We start from the raw sequence: 27,543 nt of genomic DNA on the forward strand, positions 1-27,543 counted from the left end.
CAATATGAAAAAAGCTAACCTTTCCTGCACCACTGTAAACTGGCCTTTCCACACTGTCATAGCACATTTATGTCAACCAATTACAACCTGACAACATCTACCCTATACATATCATAAGAGTGCTTATGTGCCAGAAGACATATTTCAGAAATTTGTGAAAGACACTTTAACCTTTTATGGATTTTGTACATGTGAGCAGAAGTGTGCACATGCACTCAATATGAACTCTAAAGAAAGTGACATGAACATGCCCAGGTCGTGTTGGTGCACATGTGACATTGTCTACCTGCAAAATTATCTATATGGTTCTGATACTTAAGTTGCGACAACTAAGACTTTACCTGTGCACATGTGTGCTATACACAGTGTCAAGATGTAAAGGGTTTTGCTGGACTACGTATATCTGCATTTGAAACTTATTTTTAAACTTTCTAAAAGTCTCAGTTCAAAACAACATGTGAATTACAGTGATAAACTGTACAGTTTTCTCAGATGGAAAATTCATGTTGTACCTAATCCTTTTAGTAGAGAGGAAAAGGATGAGGTGTGTGTGTGTGTGTGTGTGTGTGAATATCTATTTTCTTCATCTAATCCAATAGTAGTTTTTTTTTTTTTTTTTTTACCAGCATCTCCCAAAAAAGTACGGAGCCAGAGCACTCCCTTGTGGTGCTAAATAAGAACTTCATCTAAACTTTACAAACTTCTTCAACAAAAGTGGCCTGGATCAACACAATAAGTTACTCCACTGCTCAGAAAGGTTTTTTTTTTTTTTTATCTTTTCATGTTTTTACATATTTCACAATTAGTACTGTCATACAGTGTTTTTCTTTTGAACCACATACATGCAACAGCAACATTTTGATCTTAGATTTGTCTGAATAAATTATATCCCATTCAAGATTACTTAATCATTTAAGTTTAATTAAAACTCTCAAGACTTCCATACAATCAGTTTAGTAAAACTGAAATGTAATGGTTGTTGAATAACTAAGTGCCTATTAAGAAGTGCCTATTAAGGGACATGGGGGTCATATATACATATTGTGGAATTAGAATGCACAAAATAAGCCACTTATGAAAAAAAGAAAACAAGTTATGACTTGCCTGTTTCCAAAGCCTGCAATAATCCTGGGGATGCAGTCGAGGTCTGGCCGGACCGGTACAATGATTCTTTCTCCCAGTCTTGAGCACAGGACAGAGGTCAGGTTTATAATCTGATGTGTTTTCATGCTAACCAAAACTGTTTAGTAAATTTAACTGTTGGAAAAATAAGGTACATTTAAACCCCTTACAAAACATACTGTGGAGGACAATAAGATTTTTAAGGGGACATCAGATGCCCATTTTCTACAAGTTGGTATGATTCCTTAAAGTCATCATATCCCATTTAATAAACCTTTTATAAAGCAATGATGCATTAAATTGATCAGAAGTGACAAAAAATTTATATTACAAATATACAGTAATATGCTTTGGATTCATCAAAAAGTCCTGAAAAAATGTGCAATGTTTTCCACAAAACTTTTAAGCAGCACAACTGTTTTCAACATTGATAGTAATAAGAAATGTTTCTTGAGCACCAAATCTGCATTTTAGAATGATTTTTGATAAATCGTGTGACACTGAAAACTGAAAATAATTATTTTAAATTGTAATAATGTTTTTTTTTTACTTAAACTTTATCAAGTCTTACAAAAACTTTTACAAATCTTTCCAAACCCAAACTGAATGACATTGTTATTATCATCATTACCGTGCTACAACAGAATATTTCATATGCAATTAACTGATTTTAGAGGTTGATTGATTGGTAGATTGACTGGTGTCTGACTCTCTGAATAGTTAAATTAGACACTGTAGGGGAGGCAGAGGAGCAAACTCACCCAGTCTCTCAAGAGCCTCTGTCAGCCTGAGCACCACATCTGGGAACTGGTCATGCAGAGCACACTGCTCCATATCTCCCTTTCCACAGGGGCCTGTCAGAGAAGGAGGGAGAGAGATGATGATGATGATGATGATGAGAAATCCCACTGGTGAGACTAATTTCCTGATTAGGTGGCTGCCTGTAAACCCACATCTCATCTCTCCTTAGGGAACAGTCAGGTTGTCATATTCATACAAGCATGGTAGATATGCAACTTAATATTCAAGCCTTAACTTCACACACGTTTACATTAATGTAATATAGTTCACTTGAACTCTAAAAGCCAGAATTAATCTAGTTTTTGAGCTAATGTAAACTAAAAAATTACAAGTGCTATTATTACAACTTAAAATTAAATGGACAGTCCACTTTTATTTTATTTTTTTTCTTTGGTGGACTATCCCTTAAAATACTGCAAAATATAAACATTTCGTCCAAATGGCTTTTTAAAATGCAGTATATGATATGTCCTCGAGCAAAATGAAATATAATGCATAATGTTTCATAAGCATTATCGTCTCTGCCCATCTCCACGGTCCTTTCTTCTGAGCACTGACTTTCTGCTGAGGTTACAGTTTGGAAGTGTGCCAATCTATCTCTATGTGCGGGCACTTATAAACGTTCAGACCGCCATGGATAAAATCCTTGAGGAGGTCTGAGTTCTAGTTTTGAAATTTAGTAATGTGAATGATACTCACAATCCTTCACATGCCACCCTGTCTATGATGTCCTGAGACACGGTGTGGAGTGGAAATAGACCCGGGAGAGCATGGTTTTTTATTTTTTAGACTGTGCCTTAAAAGACTATTAATAAACATTAGAATTAAAGAAATACAGAATTTGTAAAACTGGAAAATTGATAATCAAAGCTTCAACTGTAAATGCGTTAGGAATCATAAACCAGAATGAAAACATTTATTAATCTAGGTTAAACTTAATTTCTATATAATGTTCATGGTTACTAATGTTTGTTCATAATACATTAATATTAATATTAATTAAATTCAATTAATTTAAAATGTTATAAATGTGTTAGGATATGTAGAATTAACCAAGATTAATAAATGCTGTAACTGAACCTTACTGTAAAGTCTAGCCATATGAAAACGTTTAAGGTGGAGATTTGAAAATTTGCTAACTACAAAAATCATGATGAAGCGTTCCTTTCACACACGCAAACAAAGTCTAAAGGTCTTATCACAGTAATGAATCACCCTCGTAACTGGAAATTACATAAACAAGATTTAATCTTGTACCCAGATATTGTTATTATTTAAAAACATTAACATAACTTTTTGGTTAAGTTACTATCTAGCAAACTTAGAGCTGCATTTGTTAGAAGGAAATAAAACTGACATTTACAAACCTTATTAAACTAATTTTTATCGGTATGCCTTTTATAAAGCCACAGAGTGACAATTCCATCCATTTACTGTACATCAAATTTGCGTGACAGCAAGAAATTCCAATTTTCGTCACCATTATGTGAAGTATGAGGTCCATGAAATCGTAGTGCTCTTGTAAGTGGCATTTGTGGGCTCTTGTGAATTATGTTCAGTGACAACACTAATTAGCACTGATGTGCACCACTCGCTAATGTCTACTCAGATACCAGTGCTATCTCTCGTTTTTTTCTTTCTTCTGTAATTAGGAAACGGCTGTTTATTTAACAGAATCTCCCACACAAGCATCTGTTGACAGCAGGAAAAGTTTGCATTCCCTTGCACGGGTGTAATTGCTGCGCTAATATGCACAGCAGTAGCTCTTGTTGCACCCCGCTGCAATATCCGCACAATGACAATCATGCTACAAGTTGGTAATACTTTTATGGACTGTACTGATTTATTTATTTATTTATTTTGTAAAAGCACCATGATACAGGTTTAGTTGCAGCGTCAATTAGATCCAACGGTTTAAATCTAACCAGAAGTATCAGCATGTGCAGTGCAGGAACTGATTAGGCCTATCATTACTCTTGACTTAATGTATGCAAATGTATAAGTTGCTGTGATCCTTTAGTAATAATATAAATGAAGCTAAAGCAGCAGGAAAGGGGGAGATGACAGTGATTAAAAAAAAACAAGATTAATGAAAAGTTCCTCTGAGGCTTTGATGCAGGTGGCACAAAGACGGTGGAGGTTTGAGATTACACACGTCAACGGTAGACAGCATTGGTATTCCAACAACATGTGGCACATTTAATTGCTCCACATCCTGCTGGTTTCTCTATGGACCTCGACAAGTGATGCCTTATGAATGAGCAAACAGGTCAGAGCACAACAGGGGGAATCATAATTCTCTCTCTCTCTCTTTCTCTCTCTCCACAAACACACTGTTTCCCTTTCGCTCCCTTCTTCCTTTTGTTTTTAAAAGCCTCAAATTCATTAATTATTGGCCAGCCAAGATTCATAAGACACAAAATTAATATGGAACTTTCTACAAAATATTTCTTGCATTATAGCGAAAATAGATTTGAAGTTAGATGGTTAGTTGATGAATTATAGTTGAAAGAAAAAGAATGTAAACCTTTTATCATGAATTTCTGTGGAAATTAGCCATTACATTTGATCTGATCTTCAACAGACTGCTTTAATGAATCAAACAAACAACAATGTTCAAAAATTCACAGTAGAGTGGAAAAAGCATGCCAATTTTTTTTTATTTGTTTAGGCAGATTATGTTTGCTTATTTTGATGTAACCAAGATAACGTTTCAGTGCGCAAATTTCCTTTCAATTGGAGTGCTACTATCAGGGGTTAAAGCAAAAAAATAAAAATAAAAAAATCCTGAGCTTTTTCAGGGACCGGTGCGTGGCAGCACATCAAAAACAAAGCATGCAGTGACTGTGGCATGCAAAACATTTGAAAGGATACTATGGCAAAGATATTGCTTTCTTTATTCAAACTGATTTTCTTTTTCATGAATATATGATTGACCTGAAGAATGAAAGCTGTATCATACACTTGGAAAATTATGAGCTATATCATTGCTTATTGACACTGGGGGAGTGACAATACACTTAGGGTATGTTCACACTGCAGGCTGAAACGACCCAATTCCGATTTTTTTTTCGCCCCTATGCGACCTGTATCTGATCTTTTCATGACAGTCTGGACGACAGAGATCCAATCTTTTCAAATGTGACCCAGGCCACTTGGGTATGTGGTCCTGAATCCGATACGTATCCGATCTTTTGAAATGCGACCTCTGTCTGAACGGCCAGGCCACATGTATCCGACCCGTACGTCATTGATAAGCTACAAACTTCATAATTGAAGTAGGCGGTAACGAGAAGATAAACAACAACCATGGGGGACGATGCTGCTGAGACCAGTCAATGGAAGGGAAGCGAGGTCACAGATTTAATTAATATTTGGGGTGACCGCTCTATTCAGGCCAAACTCGAGGGCTCTTATCGGAACCAGGCGGTTTACGAAAACATTTCCAGCGAAATGGCCGAGCGTGGTTACAGACGATCCTGGCTCCAAAGCCAGCGAAAAATAAAAAGCCTCCAAGCTAAATACAAGAATCCATGTTTAAAGTCGTTCACCCTTGAGTACTCTTCTGAGCATGCGGGTCACTTCTGGGTCATTTCACATTCACACAGGAGAACACAAAAGGTCACATTTAATTGGAAATGTGAACGGCCTTGCAAAAAAAATCGAATAAAAAAAAAAAATCGGAATTGAGCATTAAGCCCTGCAGTGTGAACGTAGCCTTAGTTCACGAGATGAGACAAAATACAGATACTTGGTTCACTAAAACGTGACAATATTTTTACGAAATTTTCAATGGCAAAATATTTGTCTTTTAATTACAGAAAGTAAAACAATGCAGATGTATTTAGAAATATTTAAACTAATCTAGGGCTGTAACTAATGATTCTTTAGGTAAATCAAATAATCTACAAATAATCTACTTATTATATTGACAAATGAGTAATCTGATATTTTTTTGTAACACAAACAGACCTAAGTGAAAACCAGGCTTTAGTACGACTATTTATATATAAAATAACGATGAGCCAATAATAATTGGCTCAAAAAAATATCAAAACCAAGACATTACTTGATTGTATTTAACAACACCACTAAAATACATAATATGCCTATACATAATATGAACATAACCAACTTAAATACATGATGTTTTAAAACAAATACCTTCAGAGGGGGGCCAACGGCGTGGTGACGTTTCACTTTACAGCATGATTAAACGGTTTAAATCCATTACATTTTAATATTTGGCCATGTGCAGAAATGTTTATTTTGAAATCGCAATGTACAATACATGGCATATTTACACATAGGTTGATGTCCTCCTGTGTTGGCAAAGATTTATAAATGATTTACATTACAAATCTAGTGAGATAATGCACACTGTTTTTTCCAGATGACATTAAGCAATTCAAATTCACAGCGTATACAAAAAAAGAGTTTAACCCCTTTCATACATACAGTCTTTGGTAAATTAACGGGAAATTAATAGATTATGTGTGAACAGGACCTTTTAAAAAACCCAGGTGAATTTGTTGTGGCAATCATATCATTCTTATGGAGATGACATGATAACGCTGAGCTGTTTACAAAGCTCCGTAGCTTTATAATTAGCTTTTCTATGTAAATATGCCCTAGATGGACATCTTTGACCATTGCGCCTTGCAGCTTTTTGCAGGATGTAGGATTATTTTTTTCCACAGCCAAACGCTGCACGCCGGAAATCCGGTGTTGTGCCCAATTTCGACCCCCTGCCGAATTATTACCCCACTAGTATTAGTAGGTTTAGGAGTAAGTGTGGGGAAGGGTTAGGATTAGGGGTGGGGTTAGGATTAGGCAATCAGGTAGCGATTTGAACAAGGGGGGGTAATAATTCGGCAGGGGGTCGGAATTGGGCACAAAACCGGCACGGTGCTGGAGAACTTTAAGCCTATACGTTTGGTGGTTCGATTAACGTCACTGTCAGAAAACATCACTGAAGCAATTTCTCAAAACATGAGGCACAAGATGGATCACCTGATGGGTGAGGGACAGCAAAGAACAGAGGAACAAGAGGGGAAGGACAGAACATGGCAAAAGCAATACTGGGAACAACGTCACAGAAACTAATACAATGATGCTGTTGTTTCAATACATATGGTACTTTTGATAAATTGCTATTCTGTATGTACTGTACAATCTAAGTACTGCTACATTTCTTCAAAGTCATGTTCAGTAGCCCCTCCTACTGTAAAAACTTATTGGCTCACAAAGCTAAGATACACAGTATAGCCTATACATCATGTTGTTTTCTGGCCATCATCGGAGATATGATATGATATTATATGATATACTGACAACTAATAATATTTTACTCAAATCTGTTAAATGTATTCTATAGTAAATTGTTAAAAAAAAATTCTTTAACATTTTTTTTCAATAAAATAATAACTTTATTTACCAAAGACACATAATTTTGATCAAAAGAAAGAGTAAAGACATTGATAATAATAATATTTTTTTCTTGAGCAGCATATTAGAATGATTTCTGAAGGATCATGTGATATTGAAGACTGGCATAATGGCTGCTGTAAAATAAGCTTTGCCATGACAGAAATAAATTACATTTTAACATATTTAATAATGATAATTTCAAAAAATTAGTTATTTTCAATTGCAATAATACTTCAAAATATTATTGCTTTTAGTGTATTTAAAGAAAAATAAATGCACCCTTAGTGAACATAAGGGGACTAATGTTTATAAAAGTAAAAAAATAAATCCTTTATTCACAATAATTTTCATTTATCAGTTATTGGCCATTATGTGGAAATAATTATCATATTTATTGTAATTAATAATGATTATCAGCTTATTGTATTGGATGGAATTCCTACACATGGATGCACCGATACACACACACACACACACACACACAGTGTAATTAAACATCAACCACCTTCTGATTGGCGGTGTTTGTGTCATGTCATGCAGCAGATTCTCATTCAGAACAAACAAACAAACTGCTTGTCACAGGAGGCTTTTCACATAACGCCCGCTGTTACATGTTTCCAAGCATTTTTCCAGGTGATTTACAGTTCAAACTCATGCTAATTAGCTTGCAGGACACTTAAGACAAGCAAAATATTTGCCAAAGGGAAGGACAATGTAAACAAAACATGGCAGTGTTGGTAAAGATCCTCTAGGGGAAATATAACTCCACTTAATATCTATTGTTGATACCATTAATGGCATTCATGAGTGTAAAGCTGGAGACTTTGCTAAACAACAAAGCTTGTGTATGCCCATCCCAGCTGCTCTGTGAGAACACACGAGCCTACCAGATCTTATCCGTTTTCTATTTCGAGGACAGAAAGCAATTTCTAGGGTTTTCATTGCCCTGTGTGTGTGTGTGTGCGCGTTTGTTTTTAACAAGCTCTGGTCATGATGACAGGGAATTACTGAATGGATCAGCCCTTCTGCACAAAGCCATTAAGTGTCCAAAGTCGGGGGTCAAAGAGATGAAAATGTGGGAACACAACACGCAAGTCCTGATACAAACACGAAAACAAACAAATTCTCTTACCCCCAGTTTCCCATCAATAAAAATAATTTTTCCTTTTAATTTTCTGACTTAATTTTATGCATATCGACAATATTGTCAGCACTGTTTACTTATTTTCTGCTCACATTAACTATTACAATAATTGTCTTTTATTGGCTCATTCCCTTTGAGGAGGTGATACAGTGATCTGCTCTTTCATTATCTAGTGTCCACTTCACCAGGTAAGTGACCACTAGGGGGTGCCACCCAAGTCACAGTGTCTCAGTGACACAGATATATGAGCCTTTGTGTGCTGCAGAAGGGACTACAGTGTGTGGTACAGAACCGAATGCTTTAAAAGGACAAAGGAATGGTGAGAGCCTCTGGTGGAATTATATAAAATGTGAAATACATACACAAACAGGACAGGTGCTCAAACTTTAGATGTATGTCATGCCAATAACCCCCCAAAAGTATGATTGGTTCCTTGTGAGGAACCCCCTTCTAGTGTTGTTATTGTAACTAAATCTAAAATGATGAAAAAAAAAAAAAAAAACACATTACAGTGATTGAAATAAAGATAAAATAAAATAAAGGTTAAAAAAATTAAAAATGTCACCCCGGGAACTAACTATAATGAACTTAAGTTAAAGTCAAATTACTGAAACAAAAAAAGACAAAAGTCCATAAGAAAATTTAAAGGAAAACTGAAAATCTTCCAAATATTAATAAATGGAATATTTCTAAATTTACGAATTTCAAATTATTAAAAATTATATTCAGAAGCTAACTGAAATCTTCTTGCTATAATGCGATAATGGCATATAAGCAATATTAAATGACACTGCCCCCTTTCTAAACTATAAAAAATATCAAGATCTATAAAAATATTGTATTTTAATGCATAAAGACCCATTTCTACTGTAAGAAAAACACAACATTACTGAGAAAGGCAACATATTGTTTGCTAAAAAAAAAAAAGTGACTTTGTATAAGATTTGTGTTTCCCACTCACGATAAGAATACAGTTAGATGAATAAACATCTGCAATTCAGATTTATTTGTATAGAGCTTTTCACAATTAATATTGTTCAAGACTAATTTTACAATTAAATTTAAACGCCCTTAAAAATACAGAAAAAAATCTCTCAAATTCTTTGAACTTTCCTGCGGCCCCCTGGGTGTCGTAGAGTGTAGACACCTGGTCAAGATCTATGTGTGAATATACTCATTTTCGATGTGTCTCTTTATATATATATCAAACTGTGTGACACACTATGCTAAATTCATTACTCTAGCAACCAATGTAGTTGCAATGGATATTGACTACACTGTCTGAACGAAGGGATGAGATTACATCACTTGCAGGATGACAGCAGACAGCCTGACTGAATTTCGAAATCAAATGGGATTTGTGCGTGCAATCCAATCCAGTGCCTCTACATAACACTCCCTTCATCTCCTTTAAAGTGATACACATAGTAAATCAAGCTTTGTACATAAAACCCGGTGCATAATACATACGATTCAGACAAAGAGAACTGATGGCTCTCTCCAATGGAAATGTATGTGGAGTATGTGAAGGAGGAGCAGCGGTCAAACAGATGAAGGCTTGCAGCTACAACAGTCCTGCCAAAGTGATGAGGGATGAGGCTCTTCCTGTAAATCTTTACAATGTTTTTGAATGATTTTTCCTTGTTTCTCTTTTCCCTTTCTCTTCTCCCTCTCTCACACATACACACACAGCTATAGCCATTTCCTTCATTACAGAGTGAAACTGAAATTCTCCCGTTTCTTTACCTGCTCTGCTCCACTGTGTCAATAAGGGCTGTTTAGCCTTTGACCCTTGCCACAGGCTAGAGTGATGAAAGATGTGGACCGACCAGCTCAACCCCATGAACAAGTATGAACTGATTCAAATGCAGTAGTATGCAGCTTTCTGACACACACACACACACACTCCACAGCCTTTTAATTCCTGCAATCCACATCCTTATCAATCACATGTGATAGCGGGTGCCACCCCCTTCAACACGGGAAAGATTACCAATTGCCTCGCAAAACAGCATCTTACTCACACACCGGCCACAATGCGTTGGGGATAATTTTTTAAGATAATGGTCAAAATATGTCAGAGGAAATAATTGAATTTAGATGCACTATCCAAACCAGTTGTCCAGACAAATAGAACCGCCCAGCTCTTCCCTTCATATTGATTATGTGCTCATTGTCTATTCCTGAAGGGATAAGAAAATACATTACACGAATCAATAGTTCGCCCAAATTTTATCAGGTTCACACAGGCCGAGATTAAAATTATTATGAAGTGCGGGAAAGTGATGCCAAGAGGGAGACTGTCAATCTATCAATTTTTGAATCATTTCAGTAAATTTCAACAGCATGAAGAGCCCTCTGGGATAAAAGGGTTAGATTATTATACTGAATGCGTGATAGCGCTTATCTTGACTGACGTCTGTATTTTATCATCCAACTTATCCTCAATGGAAAACCATGCCTCTACCTACAGAAGATTTTGACTCCACTTCAAACACTTTCCTATTCATGCACATCAATACAGTTTACAGCTGAAATGAACACTAGAGGCAGTAAAACACTAACACATTTTATTTTATTTTCATACAAATTATGACTATGGGGCAAATTATTGATTATTAAATAATTATTTTTTATAGGTTTCCTTCTACAAAAGTGTGTTATGACCTCAAATGATTTTTGCCATAGTGTATGATGTGTAAACAAATACATTTAGGCATTCTGAGATAGTACACTTGCTGGGTAGCTCACCTGGTAGCACACTACACCCATGACTCATGATAAAAAAGCTCAAAGATTTGTAGAAGCAAGCTAAAAAGACATGGCTCATTTAGCAGATGTGTTTATATTTCACATTTGCTTTTCTTAGCACTATTAGTTAGGTTTAGGGTAGATTTAGTTAGTTTCAAAGGTGAGATATAACATTATCCTTTCAGTGCCACCAGTCATTTAATTTCCAAAGTGGTGTGATTTGTACAATAACCAATGTAATAAAACTTTTGTATCTATCAATGTAAAAAAAACAAAAACAAAAAGAAGCTTTGTAATGTCATATTTCAGAAATATTACCACAAGCATGTTTTTCACTTATGCAGTTTCTTCCAAGAGAAAAGCAGAAAAAAGATTATCATGTCACAGTTAGTAAAAAAAGAATGAAGAGCGTGCAGGAGGGAATACAAAAAATGTAAACAGCCAAGGAGTAAAGCAAGTGATGGATGCAGTCAAAAGAGAGAGGAAAGTTGCAGTGTGGCCTTCCCAAAAAGATGTCACCTGACAGGGGCCTGGCCTTGGATGTTTTGCCTGCAGCCAATGACGGAGTCCCATTAAAGGGGCGTAGAGCACATGCCTCTTCAATTAGAGCACTCCACGAGAGAGGAGAAGGCGAAGGAGAGGGATAGGGATCATAGTAGCTAAGGAAAGATTTGTGTGTTGTCAGATGAGTGTTGTAAGAAAAGAGTTATTGAACGGAGAAACCAGAAATGAAAAAGCTGCTTGAGGTTAACATGTCATCAAACAAAAGTATTTTTAAGACTTTTTTTTCAAAGTTTATTTTATTATTAATATTTTATTTTTTAGTAGAAGTAGAAGAAGAAATCACAGACATTAAAAATCTGACTGACCCATCATTCATCATTTACTCACCCTTACTTCATTCCAAATCTATATGACATTAATGCTTTTGTTGTTTTTTTGTCCATACAATAAAATTCAATATGGTACAACATTACTTCTTTTCAATTAATTTTTCTAAATATCTTTTGTGTAGGGTATCTAGATCTAGTATTTGAATGGGGGTGTCTAAATCAGTGCCCACAATGGGGTGGTCGTCCATCCTTTGCTAATGTTCACTTGCAGGCCCCTTAATGAGCTATTAAAGACCTCTTCAATACCATGAGAGAAACTAAAGTGTGCGCACCGCAAATTTATTCATTCATGAGCATCTGACCGCGGCCTACTGAGGCATGCATAATTAATAAGAAAAGAGAGATAAAAGCAGACTGAAGTTATTTTTTTTCTTCTTGATGTAAATGTGTGTGTTGCCCATCAGCACGTATGTGTGTGCGGCCTGAGCCAGTGTGTATCTGTGCATGTGTGTTCATGTGAGTATGGGAGATAAGCCAGTAGCATTCCTCGCAGATATTGCATTCTAAAGAAAGACAGGACAAATAGACAGCAAATATAGGCTGCTGGCCACTAAAAATTAAACACATATTACACATCCAATCCCTGCTGCTTCACACTGCACATGAAATACAGAGAGAATCAGGAGAGGTAATTTTAAAAGAGTGGACATGTAACTGAAAGATTGGAAAGTGAGAAGAAATGAGTATGTGTGTGAGTCTGCACGTGACCAAAGGGACACTTAACTCATCTGCTTCTTCTGCCTATCCCCATGGGTGATCGGCTATGCAATGACCAAATCTAATGCAGAACATATTGTACCCAATCTACATGTCACACAATTCAACAGATTGAAAGACGAAGGGCTTTTTTCTAATGGAAATGGAAATAAAATGCACAAAGGCAACCTTGAAAACTGAGGGGCATTTCATGTGTGGTTTCAAATCTCTCACTTTACTCAAGGAAGAAGAAAAAAAAGAGCTGACTGAGGGGACAATAACTTTGATTTAATTCTTCCCTTTTCATTTTTTTTTTATTTCTATACAAAACCTGCTGTTTGAAAAAGTTGTGGCTTTGTGGTTGATCAACAATAGATCATTTCCTCATGTGCATCCAAAGCTGTTTCATCCGTTTGTAGCATTAATAATTTTTCTTTTTTTGTCCGATTATACACTCAGCAAAGCACCAGTGTGGTCTTTACCATAAAAAAAATAAATAAAAAAATAAACATCAATTAGTTTAAATCAACATTAAAGACTCAGAGACTAATCTTTACTGTTCAGAAATAATATCAGACGAGTGGACATGTATGTCATGATCTCAATAACAAGAGAATGAACATAATTTTTCCAAGAACAAGAAACCTTCAAACTTCAAAAGGCACCATCAGGGAAAAGAGACCAAAGGGATACAGCTTAGTAAGAGGTTGAGCATGGAAAATATCGGACAGAAGTGTAATTCTCAACAGATCACTTTAAACATTACTGCTGTTATAAATGAATTAAATTTGACATGACTGACAGGATATGTCTGTTGCAAATCAAACTCTTGAGTAACAGCGCTCCTCAAAAAGCACACATCACCTACACTGAAGTAACAACTTAGGTAACAATGAATGTTGCAACCCAGGCACATTGAAAAAAAACATCTCTAAAAACATGGAAAACATGGCAACATTTTTGAAAAGTGAAATGATGTTGGTTTTTGGAAAATACAATACAATACCAGTTGAGTTTCCAAGCAAGCTTACTTCATCAGAAAAGCCATATATATATACATACATACATACATACATACATACATATATATATATATATATATATATATATATATATACATATACATACATACATATACATATATATATATATATATATATATATATATATTATTCTGCCTTCACTAGTGTGTGTGAACTAGCTTTACAGATAGCTAACAATCTCCAATAAAGAACCAGGAAGCTTCTTGTTCAGTTGGTGTGTTTACTGGAAGGACTGTAAAACTGTAACATACAAAAACAATGAAAATGCATATTACAATCTCAATAATGTTAATGTTCAATACAAATATAAAATAAGTAACTTAGAATGACTAAAACTCTCACAAAAACTATTGCATTAGTGAGCGATTACCATGAAACCAATATACATGGAAAATGCCAAAGGAAAGCTAACAATACTAGCGCCAAATATTCCTTACGAATTATGAAATGAAAACATGTTAAAATTACTAAATTCAATATCTAAAGGAAGCTAAAATCACTATCAAATAAATACTTACAGACAGATCTTTTTGGGAACCAAAATAATGATTTACAGACTTTAACACACTGGAGATCGACTTGCTGTGAGACTGTTAGGAGAATCACTGAACTACGGAATCTATACGTGGACAAAATGCACGAAACTCAAAACACAAACAACTCTTCCCACAAGGGGGCAGCACACTCCCCGCCTGGTATACTGCTATAACACTATTAACCTTTAACTAACAACACAATTTCTGAAATAGGTCTTGTGTACACCTTAGCAGTACCTTCTTTAATTATTCGTACATCTACTTTCCGTACTCTCTTATCTCGACCAGGGTAAGTGTTCACAATAAGTCCAGTAGGCCATTCGTTTCTTTTAACCTGAGTGTCCTTTAGGAGAACAACATCACCGATGGTTAAGTTTGTATGATCTGCTTGCCATTTTCTTCTTGGTTGAAGCGTTGCTAGATATTCTTCTCGCCATCGTTTCCAGAATGAGTTGGCAAGACTTTGCACCTGTTTCCATTGCTTACGGTACAAGTCTTTAGGATCGAAGTCTCCAGGTGGAATAGAGACGGGACAGATTTTCTGTGTAAGAAGGGCCCCTGGCGTCAGCAAGTCGGGTTGTTGAGGATCGGAAGACACAGGTACTAATGGACGACCATTCATTATGGCTGTTACCTCTGCCATGAGCGTCACAAGTACTTCGTGAGTCAGATTTGGAGAGTGAACTTTCAGCAACATAGCCTCCAGAATACGTCGGGCCACTCCAATCATTCTTTCCCACACTCCTCCCATGTGAGAGGAGTGAGGTGGGTTAAACTTCCAAGAGCATGTCTCATTTTTGAGGTAGGATTGAAGCTCAGGATCTTCTGAACTTATCTGGAGCTCTTTGCACGCTCCAACGAAGTTCGTTCCACAATCTGATCTAAAGAACTTGGTGGGGCCCCTTATGGCCTGGAACCTTCTGAGAGCATTTATAAAACTTGAAGTTGAGAGAGACTCAACTACCTCGATGTGAACTGCACGAGTAACTAAACAGGTAAACATTACTGCCCAGCGTTTGTTCTCTGACACTCCACCTCTTGTCCTGCGAGTACAGATGTTCCATGGTCCAAACACATCCACTCCGACATTTGTGAAAGGAGGAGTTTGGATGAGACGATCGGCTGGAATTTCTGCCATCTTTTGTTGTTGTACTTTGCCCCTTAACCTGCGGCAGGTTGTGCATTTGGTGATAAGATTTGTCACCAACCTTTTTCCTCCAAGGATCCACAGTCCAGCAGACCTGATGGCTCCTTCTGTGATGTGTCTACCTTGGTGCACAACCTGTTCATGATAGAACTGGACAAGCAAGGTAGCAATGTGATGCTTCTTAGGAATGACAATGGGTTGACTTTGTTCTTGAGTTATTTCAGCAGAGGTCACACGTCCTCCTACTCGCACCAGTCCTTCTTTATCCAAAAACACATTCAGATTCTTCAGTGGACTGTGTTTTGATATGACCTCCCCTTTGTTCAAAGTTTTTATTTCCTTTTCAAATATCTCGCCTTGAACAGTTTGCACAATAGCTAACTTTGCTTGTGTTAGAGCATCCATCTTAGATTCCTCTGACTCGGGAGCTTTTGAAATAGATCTCGCCTTTCCAATGAGTTTGGCGATAGCTTGTGTAAGACGTTTCCAACTGGAGAAGCGCTCAAACCTATGTGAGCCAAGCGATTTTGTCACAGTCGTGGTTGCAAATGTTGAGACTTGTGGGCGGACTTCAGAGTCTGTGGCTGGTTCAACAAGTTGAAAGCTGTTTAATTCCGCAGGACACTCTCCATCACTTCTCCTCAAGAAGTCGGGACCAGTAAACCAATTGGTAGAACTCAGTAGTGAAGCTGGCACATACCGTGTTCCATGATCAGCAGGATTGCTTTCCGTGCTTACAAAGTGCCACTGACTGGGTTCAGATGACTTTCTGATGCGAGCAACACGGTTGGCGACGTAGACGTAAAACCTCCGGCTGGTGTTGTGGATGTAACCTAAGACTACTCGGCTATCAGTGTAGTATTTCACTTTGTGAATTTCGAAGTCAAGTTCATCCAGTAACATGTCTGCCAGCTCCACTGCCAGAACTGCAGCACATAGCTCCAAGCGAGGTACTGTGTGGACTTGTCTAGGAGCTAATTTGGACTTGCCCATGCAGAAGCCTATGTGGACATGACCTTCGGTGTCTATGGCTCGCAGGTAAGCAACTGCTGATATGGCTGATGTAGAAGCGTCTGCAAACACACACAGCTCTTTTTGACAGGTAGCTTGCAATGTCGTGTTCACATACTGTCTAGGGATTTGTAGTTTCTCAAGGTCAACAAGCGAGTTTTTCCAAGATTTCCATCGTGCCTCTTTTTCTGCTGGTAATGGAGTGTCCCATTCACAGTTCTCTGAGCACAATTCTCGGATGAGAGCCTTGCCTTGCATGATGATGGGGGCAGCAAACCCAAGGGGATCATAAAAACTGTTAACAGCAGAAAGAATACCCCTTCTTGTGAATGGCTTGTCTTCTCTTGACACGAGGAAGGTGAAACAGTCATTTTGCAAATCCCAGTTCAGCCCTAAACTTCTCTGTAAGGGCAGGGGCTCAGCACCAAGGTCAAGGTTCTTCAGTCCCTTTGCACGTTCTTCCGATGGAAACGCTTCCATAACATCTGGGCTATTGGAGGCTATTTTGTGCAAGCGAATGTTAGAGTCTGCAAGCATTTCTTTGGTGCTTTTCAGGGTTTGAATGGCACTGGCGTCTGAAGGAAAGGAAGCCAGTCCGTCATCAACGTAAAAGTTTTTAAGAACAAACTGTCTGGCCTCTTCACTGTACTCCTCTTGTGTAGCCAGAGCCGCCCTCCGGAGGCCATAAATTGCTATGGCGGGAGACGGGCTATTTCCAAACACATGTACAGTCATCCTGTACTCTCTGATGACCTTTGTGGGATCGTTACCTTCGTACCACAGGAAACGCACAAAGTCGCGGTGGTCCTCACGAATGACAAAACAATAGAACATTTGCTCAATGTCCGCAGTGATTGCCACAGGTTCTTTGCGGAAACGCAAGAGGACACCAATAAGTGAGTTGTTCATGTCCGGGCCGCTCAACAAAACATTGTTCAGAGACGTGTCTTTGTGAGTGGCACTAGAGTCAAACACTACACGTATCTGGTTAGGTTTGCGAGGATGATAGACACCAAAGAATGGTAGGTACCAACACTCCTGGTCCTTGTCGAGTGGTGGGACGGGTTCCGCATGTCCTGACTCAAACATTTTCTGCATAAAGTCCAAAAAATGTTCTTTCATGAGGGGCTTTTTGTCAAGTACGCGCCGCAGCGAATTGAGACGTTTGACCGCTTGGTCTCGGTTGTTGGGTAGCCTGGGCCTGTTTGTTTTAAAGGGTAGTGGCGCCACCCAACTGTTGGACTCGTCCATAAACATTTGCTCATCCATGATCTCCAGGAAGAGTTCATCCTCTACTGACATGGCGGGTTTGTCATCATGAGGGGTTCTCATGAACAATTTGTTGGTGAGACAATCGTTTTCATCTGTGTCAATCAAGCTGGTCATGTTCAAAGAGTTAAATGGGGAGTTGGAGCTCATAACTTTTTCTTTGACATGGAATGAGTTGGGGCAAGAGTCCAAGAGAGATGTGCGTCCATTGTACAACACTGTAGTGCGGTAAACACTGACTTTGCTTGGCACGTGAGCACCCCCAAGGCAAACCTCACCAATTATGACCCAGCCAAGGTCGAGGCGCTGGGCGTACGGAGCATCGTGAGGGCCGTTGTAGTGTTCTCTGACCTTGTGCACTCTCGGTATGTCCCGACCGAGGAGGACCAGTATTGAAGCATTTGGTTCCAAATCTGGAATCTTGTCTGCTAAATGCTTGAGGTGAGTGTGGTGTTCTGCGACCTCCGGTGTCGGGATCTCAGATCGATCATCTGGGAGCATGTTGCACTCGATTAATGTGGGAAGCCGGACGCTAATGTTGCCATCAAGAGACTCTACTATGAAGCCGTCAGCTTGGCGTGCCCTTGTTTCTCCCACACCTGAGCAGGTTTTCAAGGTGTAAACTTTGGTCCCTGAATTAACGTTAAAGATCTTAAAGAATTCTGTCTTTGCTAAAGACCTATTGCTTTGCTCGTCTAACACAACATAAACTTTCACTGCTTTTTCTTTGTGTCCAGCAGGATAAATGTTTACTAAACAGATCTTGGAGCATGAGCGTGAGCTGTTACCTTTGCCACAGATCTCTGTACATTTAGACACAATGGCTTGGATAGGACTTTCTGGCTGCTCCCCGCCATGCCCGTCTGGGTTTACAGAGCCTGGAGTTTCTGTTTTCCATGGTGCTGGTCCAGGGTGCAGCGCGGTTATGTGGTGGTCGCTTTTACACTCAATGCAATGTACACTTGTGTTACAGTCTTTCGCCATGTGGTTGATGGAGGAACAGCACTTGTAACAAATGTTATTTTCCTTGAGAATAGCTTTTCTTTCATCCAAGGTCTTTGCTCTGAAACCACGACACTTGCGGAGAGAGTGTGGTTTGTTGTGAAGCGGGCACAGTTTATCTGGGTCAACCGCCTTTTGCTCACAGGATTCACGATAGCCTTTTGCAGCAGTTATTTCAGTTTTTCGAACAGATACTGCAGTTTTGAAATTGGGCTTGTTCAGTCTTTCAGGCCTATAAACACTTGGGTTGGTAGAAAGTAAAGGGGCAAAGCTTGGGTCATTGAGGGTTTTAGCTTTGTCGCACACAAACTTCACGAAAAAAGGGAATGGCGGGTATGACGCATGGTGTTGTTCTTTGTAGTAGGATGCTGAAGTAATCCATTTCTCTTGGAGGTGGAATGGGAGTTTTTGAACAATAGGAGTGATGCCCCGGGACGTATCTAGGTAACTTAGGCCGGGTAGGAGACCATCTACACGGGCAGCATCAAGCTCTGAGATGAGATCACCTAGCTCCCTTAACTTGTGATTTTCTCTGTTTGCGATTTTGGGAAAATCTTCCAACTTTTTCAAGAGAGCATTCTCTATTGCTTCAGGGGACCCGTAGCTGTCCTCCAATCTTTGCCATACCATTTTGACACCAGCGGTGGCATCATAGGTGTGTACAGCTCTTAATCGTTTCGCTTGCTCTGATGATTTGGGGCCTAGCCATTTGCAGAGGAGATCCAACTCCTCTCTTGGGGATAAATAGAGACCTACTATAGCGTTCACAAAAGATGCCTTCCAGGCCCAATAATTTTCAGGCTTATCATCAAACGTCAGGAGCCCTGAGCTAACCAACTCTCTGCGAACCAAATATTTGGCTAAGTCTGATGTGGCTGGGGAATTGGACTCGTTTGCATTGACAACAGGGCATGGAGACGATAGCTTGGGCTGGAAAGGGGCAGACTCATTCATAGAGCGTGGCTGATATCTATGATCAGTAGTAACTGGGGTTGGATACTGTGAGTGAGAAGTGAAAAAGGCATTTTTGAATGAGCTTTGGGCATAAGAACGATCTGCTCCGCTAGTGTTGCCATACTGCGAGGGATGTGCCTCAGGTAGCTCTTGAAATCCATATTCACTAATCTCACTGTTTTGTATGCTGTGCTCTTTGACTTTATTTTGGACAAAATCACCACTGTATTTTTCTTGCTGAGCTGCTGGAAGCACTAATGTGCTAGCTTGTGCGGAGGCAATGCGGGTATTAGTCGGCACAGGTGGAACTGTTATAGGCTGGGTGACGTTGTCGCTGTTTTTTGGAAACAAGGTATATCCATCTTCATCCTCGGCCGCTGCTTCCAGGACCTTTGCTTCGGCGTTGGCGGCTGCAGCTGCACTCTGTAAACGTAGTTTGAGGAGATCAGCGGTGAGCTCTGCTTTCTTTTTTGCAGCTTCAGCTTCGATGTGGGCTTGTTCTTTTATCACCTCTGCTTCTTTTTCAGCGTATGATGCCTGTGCTTGAGCGGCAGCTGCTTTAGCGCGTGCTTTTGCTGCCAAAATGCTTGCGTTGGACCTTTGACTGGCCCGCGACCGCTGACTGGATCGTGAGATGTTAGAACAATTCGATCTCGTTTCCCACAGGTCACCAACGTTGCTAACTGTACTTTGGTGGTCTGGGGCAGCAGTGTTGTCTTCTGTATTGACTTTTGATTGAACTTCCATCTGTCTTTTTACTATTCTGCCTTCACTAGTGTGTGTGAACTAGCTTTACAGATAGCTAACAATCTCCAATAAAGAACCAGGAAGCTTCTTGTTCAGTTGGTGTGTTTACTGGAAGGACTGTAAAACTGTAACATACAAAAACAATGAAAATGCATATTACAATCTCAATAATGTGAATGTACAATACAAATATAAAATAAGTAACTTAGAATGACTAAAACTCTCACAAAAACTATTGCATTAGTGAGCGATTACCATGAAACCAATATACATGGAAAATGCCAAAGGAAAGCTAACAATACTAGCGCCAAATATTCCTTACGAATTATGAAATGAAAACATGTTAAAATTACTAAATTCAATATCTAAAGGAAGCTAAAATCACTATCAAATAAATACTTACAGACAGATCTTTTTGGGAACCAAAATAATGATTTACAGACTTTAACACACTGGAGATCGACTTGCTGTGAGACTGTTAGGAGAATCACTGAACTACGGAATCTATACGTGGACAAAATGCACGAAACTCAAAACACAAACAACTCTTCCCACAAGGGGGCAGCACATATATATATATATATATATATATATATATATATATATATATATATATATATATATATATATATATATATATATATATATTAGGGCTGTCAAAAATAGCGCGTTAACGGCGTTAATTAGTTGTTAATTACATCAAATTTTTTAACGCATTTCACGCATGCGCAGTGTGACAAATTATTCAGGTTAGGAAAGTCTCGTCGATCTCTGAATTCTCAAGATAATAAAAAACAGCGGCGAGTGCCGCGACGAAAACACCGAAGAAGCTTAAGGTTTTACCTCAGTTACTCTCAAATACATTCATGCCAAGCTCGATAAACAGAGAAAACTTTGGTAGTTGATACGCTGGAGCCTCTTCGTGTTATAGTGTCCTGTGTTTCACACTGTGCATGCGCAGAACGCATACATGCAATGCAGCGAAAATTACAGCTGTTTGGGAAAGCATATGCATTTTACTTGGTTTTACTCTCACTTGAAGCCTTCAGAATGTGAAAATATCGATCCTAAAGTATTGTGGCAGAGCAAATGAACACCTCCCAAAAACAAGAGTGCCCAGACAGAGTGCTGCTTATGTGATGGTGGCGCATGTTTCTGTTTCTGAGTTCATTCTTTCGAGTTTCTCTATGCATAATTTCATAGATATGTGGCTATATTTAACCACTGGTTCACCTAAAACTCTTACACTTTCTGTAGTTAATTGGCATGGTTTGATATAGTGCTCAGGTAAATTTGATCTAAGTAGCCTAAATGTTTTTGAAAAAAACTTTTGAAATTCAGAAAAAAGAACCACATATTGATGAATCAATACATGAATATAATGTAGGCTATCTGTGTCCTGTTATTTATCTTTTGGTATGCATTTCAGAAAAAAAAATGGTTAGGATTCAGGTGTAATTGCAAATAGTGATTAATCATGATTAATCCACCGAAAATTCTGATTAATTTGATTAAAAATGTTAATCATTTGACAGCCCTAACATATATATATATATATATATATATATATATATATATATATATATATATATATATATATATATCAATAATCTAATAATACTGTAACAGTAATTTATGTGAAAAAGAATACAATTTGTTGGTGTTTTACTGCCATCAGTGTTCATTACACCTGTAAACTGCAGTGAATTGTATAGGTATGTACATTTTTGGAGTGCATTTAACATTATTTTTGTATTGTTATAATTTATATTAAACAAACAATATAATGACTTCTAAAACCCCCTAATTGGGGGCTTATATCAGCAGACAATTGTATATGTGATTCATAATATATTGATTAATAAATTAATCATAATTATTGTAACAAAATAGATAATAAGTTTCAGTCGACTGATGGCCAAGACAAGAGAAGTATGCTATTTCCTCATTGAGTGTAGTTATGATAGCACATCTGTTAGAGTCCCAGTCTCTCTCTGAAATCTACAGTCAGAGACGGATCACAGGTGACCTCCATCACAGCTACTGACCCCATCTCTCTGAGCAGAGCAAAAGAACGAGAGAGAAAGAGGCAGACTGGATATGAGGAGGGGACATCTAGCATGTCTGAGTGTCTTTTCTTGAACCCTTACCTCATCTCCAGCTGTACACCACAGATTGCATCTGCTTAGGGGGCTTTCTGCATACACTCAGAACAGTGACTTCCCACATGATTTACCATTCCATATTATACACACCTGCACTAGGAAACCCATTAGTTGTGCCCTATCTTTTGTGTAGATACATTGATTATCTCCTTGTTGGCCAACAAACCGAATGGATAACACGGCACAGCTGGCCTTGATGAGAAGGCCTGCGTATTAGACTAATTTAGAGAGAAGAGAAATGAATGAGAAAAGAGAAAGGGATGGGGCAATTGGAACTGGTGCAGACTGGTGCAGATGTGTGCGGATGACACTTCAGATGCCAAGGTGTGCTGGGAAAGTAGTGTGTGTGTGTTTGTCCTGATCAGTGCACAGCAGATGTTCAACAGTAGGGAGCAAAAAGCAAGCTGAGAAAAAAGGCAAGCCTGTCATTGTATTCCAGCACATCTCTCTCGCTCTCTCTCCATAGAGAAATAATTATTTTAACAGTCGTGGCCAATACACTGTGGCCTCTTTAACCTCAACAACTCATCTCCCAGTGTCTATTCATATCAACATCAACAACAGCTATTCTAGTGGAAACTCAGGAAATCCCTTTAATGATTTATTTTTATATAGAATCTCTGTAATAAATAACAAATGAATATGATATAAACATACTATAAACTGGGGTTAAAAGGTCAGATAACACTATACACTACAGCTTATAACACACACACACACACACACAAATTTACATATAAAATATAATCTAAAATATATAAAAATGTAAAATGTAAAAATTGTATAATAATTGCATAACCTGATGATCATGCAAGAAAAGTGACCGCATTATCAATACCATTTAACAAATATCAATATTTTTTTTGGAGACACAGAAATAATGAAGGCTCTTTATGTGTTAAATTTGTCAAAATCCTAAAACTTTCTATTTTGCAAGGTTTAAATTAAATCTTGAATCCCAGATGTGGCTACATGTGTACCCTAGTAGAGTAAATAAAAAAAAAAAAAAATAAAAAAAAATAAAACAGTAGCAGTCTTCAATAAATATAGTCATATGATGTACAAGGATAACACTGAAATTAATCGTTCAATCTATTATGCTAAACTTCGTAGAAAGCTACATTCATGGATACTGTGTCAGTTGAGTGCCCAACAACTGAGTGAAACGAAGATTTTTATTTATTTTTTGGTTTGAGATAAGAGATGGATAAACCAAGCAAGGAAAAAGCCATCATCATCATAACCATCTCACAGCTGGATTCTGCTGTAATGTAACTGTTTGTAAGCCACAGCCTTAAGGGTTCAGCACGAACTGTAATTGAAAAAATAACAACTGGGAAAAATAACAGCAGCCACAACAACAAATCAAATAGTTTGACTCAAACTGAAAACTGAAAATCTATTTTAATCAAATAAATAATTAGACATAGAAGTTCTTTGAAATGGGGTTAAAGCAAGGCCTTTTCCTCCCCACAGTGTCATGCACTCACAAAATATTGCAAATGGTCATACTTAAAGGGCACAGCAGGCATTTTTCAATGACCAAGCCACCCTGGACAAATGAAACACGTTTTTCCTTCTGTTGTGAGCATAGGCACCCATCTGATGAGATAGTAAACACAAGGAGCAAATACTTAAATTAAAATTTGCTGAAAAAGATGACACCCAAAAAACACCCAAGATGAGTTTGCTTGTATATACCCAGGTTTTGAGAAATGTAACATAACATCACTTGCTCACTATTGGATCCTCTGAATGGGTGCCTTCAAAATGAGAGTTCCAACAGCTGATAAAAGCATTAAAAACAATCTACAAGTAATCCTCACAACTCCATTTTACAAATGTATGTCTTGTGAAGCGAAAAGCTGTTTTTGTAAGAAACAAGTACAACATTAAAGGTATAGTTCACCCCAAAATTAAAATTCGGTCATTCATTATTCACCATCAAGTCGTTCCAAACCCGTAAGACCTTTGTTCATCTTTGGAACAGGTATTAAGATTTTCTGATGCATTCTGCAAGATGCCCTCCTATAGACAACAAGGTTACTATCATGTTCAAGCTACAAGAATCAAAGAGCTCTTGAAATGCATCAAAATTATCTTAATTTGTGTTCCGAATATAAACAAAGGTCTTATAAGTTTGGAACGACTTGAGGGTGAGTAATTGATGACAGAATTTTCATTTTTGGATGAACCATCCCTTTAAGGGGTTTTAACTCTAAATGGTCCCTTCTGATCACAATACCAGTCGATAACCCAGTGAAAAGTCCGTTGCCCTCTCACATTAAAAATCAACCAACATTTTTGTTTAAAACTGTTCTTCCTTGTAAATTTTTCTTGATCTGCATGTGCACATTTCTTTCCTGATTCAGATTAGATTTTCTTTCCACTGGAGAACGTATTGATTAATTTATCTATCAAAGATATGCAGATTTTGCTTCAAATGGTGTTAACTGGAGTTGTGTCAATTACCTTGAATCATTGTGATGCTTTCATCTGCTGTTTGAACTTCCAATCTTATGGCACACATTCAATGCAGAGGATCCACTGGTGAGCAGGTGATGTACTGTAATGCTAAACTACAATAAGTCTCTTATGCTTTACCAAACCTGCATTTATTTGAGCAAAAATACAGTACAAATAGTAACATTTTGAAAGTTTTAAATAACTGTTTTCTATTTTAATATATTTTAAAATGGAATTTATTCCTGTGATGACAAAGCCGGATTTTCAACAATCCTTCCTCCAGTCATCAGTGTCACATGATTCTTTAGAAATTATTCTATATTAACTGTTTTAATAGACTGTCATAGTATACTGAGAATAAGATACAGGGGAATCAGGAGATAAAACAGTTTAAGAGTGAAAGCAGTTATCAGTAAGAATCTATGGTGTGAATCGTACTTCCCACCAGTAAGAGAAGGATTAATCCGTTTTAGAAGCCTGGAAATGGACCAGAAAATTGTGTTAAATTAGACATCACTTTTGAGAGGTTCTGTGTGTGTGCTGAGTTAGAATATCTAAGGGGGGGGGGGGGGGGGGGGTCATTTACAGCCATCCCCGTTCTGGAGCTCAGATTGTATACATACGCAGGAGAAGTCTAGTATGCTGCAGTTGTATGTATGTGCGTGCATTAGCATGTTTTTTTGTGAGGGATATTAATGCTTCAGTTTCACTTATTTTCCTGCTCTATCGTCAAAGCTCCCTTTACCAAGTGAGCCACTGCACCTCTCTGTCCTTACTTACTTACTTCTAAGCTATCTAAAAATGTATTATTTATAATATATTTTTTAGGAGTGTAACATATTCAAACCGAACCAAAAAACCGCGATACACCACCCACAGTATGTACCACGATACTCTCTTAGTCACTTCAAACAAATAGGCAAATGCTAGGTGCCCAAATGAGGCACCCATTATATATAATTTTTATTTGGGGAGCACTACAAATTAAAATATAACCGATATCGCATTATGGCTTAATCAGTCATATTGCGAAGATTGAAAAATTAATTAAATAAAAATACCTATGTGCTGCAGTTTGCAGATAATGTATTTTAGTGCTCAACTGTTCAAGATGTGCCAATTATTAATGATTCTCTGAGTGGAACTGACTGTCTTAAGAAGTTTAGATGTCATTTTCCTTGCATCTCTGTATAATGCATTGTTTTTAACAGCGGTAATCAAGGAAACAGTGCATCACTGCTGTTACTTAATCGCCACCTCCTGGCATAGAGTGAATTTGTTTTTTCATTCAGCCCATCTGCTTTTTGGTATGTTTTATTTAGCCTAATTTCACAAAGCTAAAGTCAGACCATTCTGTTTTTGCTTCAGGTTTTGAAATTATAAAAAAAAGTTTAATTTACATCATAATATAGAATAATAAAGCAACTAACCATATTCTCCATACACTATATTTTCATTATTTATTGTCTTTTGCTTAAATTAAATACATTAAAAAGAATTGGCTGTGAAGGGGCACCAGCTAAAAACTTGCCAAATTGGTCAGGGCTGACCCTGCACGAGCAAAGCAACAATGCAGAATATGAATAACTACTGGGAATTTTATATCCATAACGTTATAATGAGAACACTATTATAATAAGACACTGTGAATTTAAATTGCCGCGTTTCGCTGCGGGATTACGTTCATTGTGCGTAATTTTAAACATTCCCGCAGGTTTCGCAATTATTAAGTGGGTAATTCCTGAAACCATTTATGCACTAAAGCATGTAGCTTGAATCCTAACCCATTATCAGAGCAGAAGATTTTACAATTATATGTAACCTAAATTTCACAAACAGTGCGAGTGTTTGGGATTGAGTTGGACCGCGTCTTCTCCCACTCTCTCAAAACGCACAAACGGCCTCACATCCATAATATGCAGACTGAGTTTGCTCTATTTTAACCCATAAAGTACTCGCGCATCTGAGTGACGGTCTACTATGCGCTCTGAGCCAAAGTGAGCACAGCCGCACCACTCAAATGTCAGATTGAGTAATTACATATTTGATGAAAATAATTTCCTTATTGTCCAGCTATTCCATTTTATTTATCCATGATGACACATGCACATACATGTTCTTTAGCATTACTGATGCCGTGCCATGAATTCTACCCCCACAGTAAACAGAACCGAACAGAGGCTCCAAAATCGTCATATAAACCGAACTGTAGCATTGGCATCTGAGGAGTAATATAATTTATCTATTAGATATATATTTTATATATACAATATTTATAAATAATATATTTTTCATATTTTATAAGTTATATGCAGTACAAAGTATATGTAAATAAACTTCTAAAACAACTATTTATTATCTACAAA

The 27,543-nt window shown here is 37.7% G+C and overlaps 2 protein-coding genes across 3 annotated transcripts in view; both read right to left on the reverse strand.

The window, feature by feature from the left end:
- Positions 1-27,543, reverse strand: part of pik3r3b (phosphoinositide-3-kinase, regulatory subunit 3b (gamma)) — a 155,429-nt gene that overhangs the window by 91,697 nt on the left and 36,189 nt on the right. The window contains exons 3-4 of the mRNA XM_026213537.1: positions 1,884-1,976; positions 1,105-1,182 (exon numbers count right to left, since the gene is read on the reverse strand). Coding sequence (XP_026069322.1) covers positions 1,105-1,182; positions 1,884-1,976 — 171 coding nt within the window. The remainder of the gene's footprint in view (positions 1-1,104; positions 1,183-1,883; positions 1,977-27,543) is intronic.
- LOC113050518 (uncharacterized) lies at positions 14,008-21,109 on the reverse strand. 2 transcript variants are annotated; one of them, XR_003276776.1, is made up of 3 exons: positions 20,950-21,109; positions 14,399-20,671; positions 14,008-14,120 (listed from the first exon to the last, which is right to left on the reverse strand). XR_003276776.1 is itself a non-coding variant. In XM_026213534.1 (2 exons), the coding sequence occupies exon 2, from the start codon at positions 20,544-20,546 to the stop codon at positions 14,595-14,597; it is 5,952 nt and encodes a 1,983-aa protein (XP_026069319.1). In that variant the 5' UTR covers positions 20,547-20,671; positions 20,950-21,109; the 3' UTR covers positions 14,188-14,594. The 2 variants fall into 2 exon arrangements, 1 of the variants encoding a protein (XP_026069319.1); XM_026213534.1 differs by lacking the exon at positions 14,008-14,120 and having other exon boundaries at positions 14,188-20,671.

This window comes from Carassius auratus, chromosome 31 (genome assembly GCF_003368295.1).
Source record: "Carassius auratus strain Wakin chromosome 31, ASM336829v1, whole genome shotgun sequence".
In the NCBI taxonomy this organism is placed as follows: Eukaryota; Metazoa; Chordata; class Actinopteri; order Cypriniformes; family Cyprinidae; genus Carassius; species Carassius auratus.